Source organism: Prosopis cineraria, unplaced genomic scaffold (assembly GCF_029017545.1).
Source record: "Prosopis cineraria cultivar Desert tree isolate PC_DT_omini unplaced genomic scaffold, ASM2901754v1 PC13, whole genome shotgun sequence".
Classification (NCBI taxonomy): domain Eukaryota; kingdom Viridiplantae; phylum Streptophyta; class Magnoliopsida; order Fabales; family Fabaceae; genus Prosopis; species Prosopis cineraria.
Genome location: NW_026555344.1, coordinates 4,500,814 through 4,508,384, shown reverse-complemented (window position 1 = coordinate 4,508,384; position 7,571 = coordinate 4,500,814). Strand labels below are relative to the sequence as shown.

The following is a 7,571-nucleotide window of genomic DNA, read 5'->3' as shown; positions in this document are numbered from 1 at the left end:
GATGCCTGATCTCTTGTCCAGTCCAACCCGAAAAAATAGTCTGGTCTTTTTAGTCCTTTTGGTCCTGAAGGACCAGTGACTATACAGACCGAACAAGATTGAGACCATCTCGGGTTGGACTGGACCAGACAAGACTGGAAGACTTTTGCACAGCCCTAATAGCTCGTTTCTTAGACATGTAAAATAATGATTCTTGGCTCAGGAAGAATGTTTATAGAAATTAGAAGTCATCAGAATTGGCAAACATCAATTCAGATATCAAAGGAATAAGAATTAACATGTTTGACAATTTAAGCTAAGCTGATAAAAATTGAACAATTATCCTCATCATATAACGAATTCAAGATTTTCCTCCCCCAAGATCTCACAGCAGCTTAGAACTCAATCACGCTCACTTATGGCAGTCAAGTGTTCATCAATCTCCTCCGTGGATAGGACTCTAAACTTTGGATTTTCCTTCTGCACTACCCCAACCTACACAATCCATAATATAGTTTACTCACATGACACCAGTGAAAATAAAAATCATATTTTATGTATTAAGAAGAATAAGGAAATGTTCATGATCCTAGGAAATATAACATCTATAAGAACCTGTATTGATCACAGGCTATGCAATTCGTTCCCTGTACTAAGTGTGACACAACATGGCCCATCTAATTAAGAAATCATATGCAATGATACAATAAAAGTATTGAAACTTCAAAGTTTTGATAGTTGGTACCTCAATCTCAGTGGCCTTGAAATCCTCTTGAAGAACTGATTGCAGTGCGGATATAGCAGTCTGCGAAAAGTAACAGAAAAGTATAAAAAGAATTTATTAAAGAACCATAGCAGAAAATATAAGCTCACTTTCTCCAAATCTGAAAGAGCCACACGTTGCTAACTAGTGGAGGGGAGAACCAAATCAGAATTCCTCACCTTTGGCGGTTTTTCATGCAGCCAACAAGCCAGGGCTTAAGCGGGAAATCAAATTTATTTTTTTCTCTTTAGTTTTTTCTTTTTCGTTCATAGTTCCTTTTTCAGTTTTTAAAGACAACTGTTTTGATTGGATGACATGCTCTTAAAATTACTGGTCAGCATACTTCAAATCTCGTGCACAACTCCATTTTACAACGAGAGATAGCTATGGTAAGAAATTGTTCCATCGGAATAAGCAAGGGTCATTCCCTGACTCAACCTAAGTCATTAGAAAAGGATACCTGCACTGTCTCTTCAAAGGTAAATGAAGGGTCATTCTTCATCTTCTTTTCTAAGAAATTAATTGCCTCTTGATCTTTCAATCCAGCACTTGTAGCCTGAATACATCATGCATCCCCCCCCCCCAGAAAAAAAAAAAAAAAGCTACAATCATTGCAGGCATAGCACAACCAAATACAGCAATGAACAATCCAACCCAATTCATCAGTTAATGAATAGCATCTCAAAGAAGAAATAGGACCACCATTCATTGACCAGAGATTAAAAAGCTCAAAACCAATGAATTGAGTAGTTTGACTTGTGCTTAAAAAATAACTGCAGTCTCGATGCAGTTTTATTTTTTATTTTTTAATTTGCTAAGGAAATAAATTTAACATTTAAATAGGATTGATATATGATCTGAAATGTACCTTGTGACCAAAGTAATGGCCAGCAGGGTCACATTTATAAAGTCGAGGTCCATATTCTTCATCAATTCCCAAGATCATAGCAACTTCCAAAGGCAGTAAATTGGAAACCAAGGGAAGCAGAAATAAAATCAGTAATGTAAAATGAATTTTTTTTGAAAAGAAGACCACGTATGATGAGATGATTAAATATTTAACAAAGAAGAAAAAGGAACAAGAAAAGAAAACTTTTAGCAGAAAGAAGTAATACAAACCTACACCAAGTGGTCTCATGTAAGCATGCTGAGTATAGACTTGTGACTTGTCAGCAATCCTGTACAATAATAGGTTTCAACAACCATCAGATACATTTTGCCCAAAAAAAAAAAAACAACCATCAGATACAGAAGATGATACTAAAAATGTGTATCACAAGCTCACAGATTAAAAGGAGTAATGCTTGGATAATGTTATGATATGATTCATCAGACAGATTAGAAAATCTGTTATCTATCAAAAAAATTTAATATAAATTTGAATCATGTAGCTACTTTTCATTCTTAAAAACTTCACTCCAAGTTTTTTGGGATGACTTGTCCTCAAAAGCTTACCCAGACATACATTTTGATTCCAATCTAACTATCCTTAAATACAAGTTCCAAAGTAAAATATAAATAGAAGTGGACAGAGAAATCAACCACAGTACCTGACAGACATTTTTAAATAACTGATTTCTCTTTTCAAAAAAGTTCTTGAAGGCTTTTTAAACAAAAGAAGAAATCATGACAATGAGTGATCACAGACATAGATTGGGTTCAACCAACAGTCTCATACTCTGCTCCAAGGTTGATTGAAATGAATTCTATTTGCCCTTTTTGCATTAAATATGAAAGTTTCTTTAGGGAGAAAGAAAAGGTACAGCTATGCTGGCAGATAGGGACCCTCCAAAAATGAATGAACCAAATCAACATATTATCCACACACACATGACAAGAGAACTTATCTCCAGGGTCCCATGCAAGAGATAACAAGCTTATACTATTCTGTAACTTACTCCTGCAACCAACAAGTCTTTCCTTATTAAACCATGCACTGCTAAAGAAGCTTCTGACATTCTTTTCCATGAAGTTTTATGCAAGCCAAAATAGTCCAGAAAACTGTAATTCTTGAATTCTATTACTGTTGAATAAAGGATAATACAGTACCCTAACATTTTACTAGCCTTGAACATCACTTATATTACATTCCTAGTGACTGGATGAAAAGTTGAATGACCTATTAATCTCATCATATAGAAAACAGAGCTAGAGAGAATCACATCCTATTGGAAAAATTTAAGGAAAGTTTGTAATTTTAATTGGCGTACAGCCCCAAATAAGGATTTGTCTCACTGTCAGTTTGGAGAGGAAGCAATATATATTTTAGTAATGTTATAGCATATGATGTCAAGTTCTTCATTAGACAAGTGCAGATGAGGGTGCAGAGGAAGCTTCATAAGAGAGATCGAGTCTTTAAGGAGTTCTTCAATTGTGGAAGCACGTGGGCCAAATCGTGGATTTTAAGACACCACACATTTGAACTGCAGAGGATATGTGCTTACATGCTGTTTCATTGAATAACAACATATTAATGTGTGAAGACTGGACCACAAGGGTGCAGCCAACACTTTTCAAAAAACACACATACACAAACAAAACAGAATAAGTTGCAGAAATGAAACAAAGCAATAAGTCTCAAACAATATTTGCCAGCTTTCTAGTTAAAAAAATAAATAACTTACCACTTGGCTAATACATCCACCGGCATCTCATATCCATATGTAAAGCGAAACTCAGCTGCTTCATTCCTTGCTTGCTGAACCAATGTCCTTGCATCAGCTGGAAAGACATTACAAAACAAAAGTGAACTTGCAGAAATAACAATAGTATATGCTCAATTTATCTCTTTGCTGAAATGTTAAAGCTATCACATTATTAATGTCTCTACTGTGACCACATATCAAGTACACTCCAAATGAAATTTTGCAAGAGAAATTGGGTGTTGAAGAGCATCTACCCCATAATCTATAGTGAGATCAACTCATCATATTACTGAAGTCCCCCTGGTTTCAAATGAATAGTAAAAGAGAAAAGGTTCATCTGTATTTGTCAAGGATGAGAGGATCATATTTGACACTCCCAACAAGCAGGAAACTACAAGAATGTAAACCGTCATTGCCTATTTCAACATAGCCCCCTTGTTTTCTGCTCACTTATAAGTCGTCAGCTACTCTGCTAATAGAAATTTAGAGTCATAAATTTACCACGATTGAATAGAATGCAATTACAAAAATGGCCACTAACTAGCGACCCAATATATTTAGGCGCCAACCTAATTCAATCATTTAACTGGGATGTCCATAAAATCTGTAGAATGTACGCAACAAGCAACAAACACACTTTATTGAGAGTATGAACTTAGAAAATTTTCCAACCTGTCAGCCCAGTCGCTAATAAACCAAGGTACTCGGTGATGGGAAAGAGATGTGTGACACTAGTCTGATCCAAGAACTTGTCCTGCAGTAAAATTTTCAATTCAACAACTTGCACAATTACTGAAAATAATAAACTACAAACTAAATGCACTCACCGGAACCTTTTTCTGGGTGACAACGCAGACTGAATCCTTCCCTCGGACGCCAATTGACGTAATGCCAGCAGACTTAACAGCCTTGAAAGCATATTCTATATTTGCATTTGGAAACCGATAAATTTACTATTGAACACATCTTGGACTAAACCAGAAATCTCAATTCAAAAAATGATATTTTTCAGCCGATGGAAAGGGGTTCCAAATCGTAATGTCTTTAATCTTAAAATTACAAACAACAGTTTCAAAAAGATCATGGATGCAAACCTATTAAAGAATGGCACTTTGCGTTGAACAGAAATCAAAACAAGGCTAAAATATAACTTGGATATTGTTTTTACTTACCCACTTGAAAGAGACGACCTTCAGGCGAGAAAATAGTTATATGACGATCGTATCCTCCTCCACTTCCGCGACTCATGTTTTGAGGCTTGGATTCTTCGGAGGTTTTCCTAAGATTTTGAGGTGCGAGTGGAAGACAATGAGGTCGAATTAGAAAGAGAACGAAGTTCAGAGAGGCGCACACAGACTTCCCCCTTTCTTCCTAGATCGCAGTTGCAGAAAAAGAAACACATAAAACTTTCTCCCAAAGAAATCCGGAGCAACGATGTCGTTTTGCTTGTTTGGCGCCTGAGTTTTGCCATTTCTGTTTACCACAGAAAAAAGTAAAGAAAAACTTTTAACTGTACGTAAGATAATTAAAATTAAAACAAATTTCAAAATAATTTTTTATCCTCAAACCTAATTTTTCCCTTTAATTCTTTAACAAAGATTTGAATCAAAACGGAAACACTAGGAATTAGTCTAAAAAACATATTCATCTCTTGCGGGGTTGAGAAAAGTATCCATATGTATTGCCAGAAATAGCCTTTCTTTTATTTATAAAAAAAATAGCCTTTCTTTTCCAGAAAGTTTTTTTAAAAAAATCTAAGTAGTTAAGGCATTTTCTTTTAATCTTAACAATCTTAAAAGTTAGACCAAAAATAACTTTCAATGAATAATTTCTACTCATTTGCCTTACTGGGTTGTGGTATGTTTGAGTTTGCTTCTCTCCTCTTATCAATCTCTCTCCTTCCCTTCTCCATCCTTGGATCTCAACTTCAATAGTTGAGATTTAATATGTTATAAAATTATTATTATTATTATTATGTTAAATAATAAATAAAAAAATTTAAATTATTAAAATTTGATCCAAGCAATGAACAATTATAGTAAAAAAATAGAAAATCAATTAAAATTAACATGAATTATAGAGATTCCTGTCATTTAAGCAAATGTGGTTGGTAGTTCAAATATCAACTCTTATGTACTTAGCAACTTAATTAAAAGAGGTCCACTCTTTGCCCTCAATGTCTCAGAAAAGATCATATATACTGCCAATGAAACCTATTCCTTATACTTACAAAAAAGTTAAAAAACACTATTTTATAAAGTATTTTTTATTACAGTTTTGAACTGCCTCAAGTCAAATTTTAACAATTTAAATTTATTTATTCATTATTAAATGTTACAATAATAATTTTATAACAAGTTAAATCTCAAAAACATTGAAGTTGAAATTGAAAACTAGAAGCTAAGAGAAGCGTAGGAGGAATGAAACCAGCTCAACTCAACTCGGACTCAATGATATTGTGAATATTGAACAGTAAAACCGTAGGTGGAAGTCCTTTCATTGGGCTGGGCAACGAGAAAGTGCTTAGATAAAATGGAAAAACAAAATCATTAATAATTTTAATTTTATTGAGTTTTATTTTTAGTCATTTAGGTTCCTAAAATTTTATAAGACTGAAAACAGTCCTTATCAATGTCTGAAAATATTAAAAAATAATAATAATTAAAAGTGAAATTGATAAAACTATAAAAACTAATGACTGTTATTTTCCTAACAAAAATATGCCTTTTTTTAAGGGGGTTTAAGTTGTGAAAGATACAATCCTACTGAGATAAAAAAAAAAAAAGAAGTCATAAATCCAGTAGGATTAGCTGCGTAAATTGAGTTAGTATCGATTACATGTTTTAAAAAATTACATATTGGAAACAAACAGGCCATATTTTCCATCTAAGATTATAAATAATCAAATTACCTAACTTTTTAGTTTAATAAAAAAGGAGAGCAAAATGTTCGATAGAATACAATAACATTATGAAATTCATAAAGTCAGCCTCAAGGTAAAATTAAATAAGGCTTGTTATTGTTGGTTTACCTTAAAAAAACCAAAAGGCATGTTATTGTTGTGTAATAAAAGAAAGTAAAATATAAAATGATAAAAAAAATCTTTTAACTACTTGTAATTTACGAACATCTTTGGCTTTTGAGATAAAAACACGAGAATATATTTTCTGATTAACCCATCTCCATACAAGAGACTCACGTTATATAGGATATATGATTTTTTTTTTTTTTTTGGGTAATCAAAGGAGGCTCAAGAGGCATAAAGAAAGAAACCAAAGCAGGAAGATAAAAGTAAAAAAAAAAAAAAAATCACTTCCTCAATTCCCCCTACAAAGCAAATCCCCATCTCATCAGCAGTTTATTTTTAAAAAATAAAGAAAGAAGGGAGAAATATAATTGTTGGTCTTATTATTTTTAGGATTTGGATTCAATGATTATAGTTATTGAAATTTATTTACTATCTAAACCATTAAAATTTATATCAACAATTCAAATAAATTTACTCATTTATTAATTTAAAGTGAATTATAAATTTAGAACCATTAATCTAGATTTTGATGGTGTAAATAATACAGGCACTTAGTGCCTTATTAAGTACAATCATTCAATCCAAATCTTTATTTTTAACATGTTTTAGTACAAGTTCCTATAATTTGTCACTGTTCCAAATTCGTTAAGTTTCATTAGTTTGCAATATTAGTCCTCATCATTACTCGCAAAATTAAATATCTAATTTGTACATAACTTTATTAATCTATTGCTAATTAAGTTAGTAAAATTATGAATTTGTGTTTAATAACTGTACTTAGCACAGGTACTCAACTAAACTGTTGAATTTAAATTAATGGTTTAAATTCATACTCTATTTGAGATTAATGAATGAGTGAATTTATCTGAATTGTTGATATAAATTTCAACGACTCAAATACTATAAGCATTCAGTACCTACAGTCACTAAATTTAAATTCTAAAGTTATAATGAGTTGGATATTGTAATAGCAAAATAACCATTAATCTTTCTATTTGTTTGTACTAGCTGACATGTCTTCTTCTTTTGAAACTCCATCCACTACATGTTTAAAAATTTTGATTTTATATAATATTTTTTGTCAAGTACTTAGCATAATTTTAATAAGTTAACACAATAAGTAATAGTGTTTATTTATGTTAGCGACTATTAAATT

General features: G+C 32.2%; 1 protein-coding gene across 1 annotated transcript; it reads right to left on the bottom strand.

Moving 5' to 3' along the window:
- Window positions 1–236: 236 nt before the first annotated feature.
- Window positions 237–4,784, bottom strand: LOC129290318 (proteasome subunit alpha type-6-like). Its single transcript, XM_054927057.1, has 9 exons — window positions 4,560–4,784; window positions 4,215–4,309; window positions 4,060–4,141; window positions 3,367–3,463; window positions 1,862–1,920; window positions 1,611–1,693; window positions 1,203–1,298; window positions 725–784; window positions 237–474 (listed from the first exon to the last, which is right to left on the bottom strand). The coding sequence occupies exons 1-9, from the start codon at window positions 4,633–4,635 to the stop codon at window positions 382–384; spliced, it is 741 nt and encodes a 246-aa protein (XP_054783032.1). The 5' UTR covers window positions 4,636–4,784; the 3' UTR covers window positions 237–381.
- Between the last annotated feature and the right edge of the window lie 2,787 nt (window positions 4,785–7,571).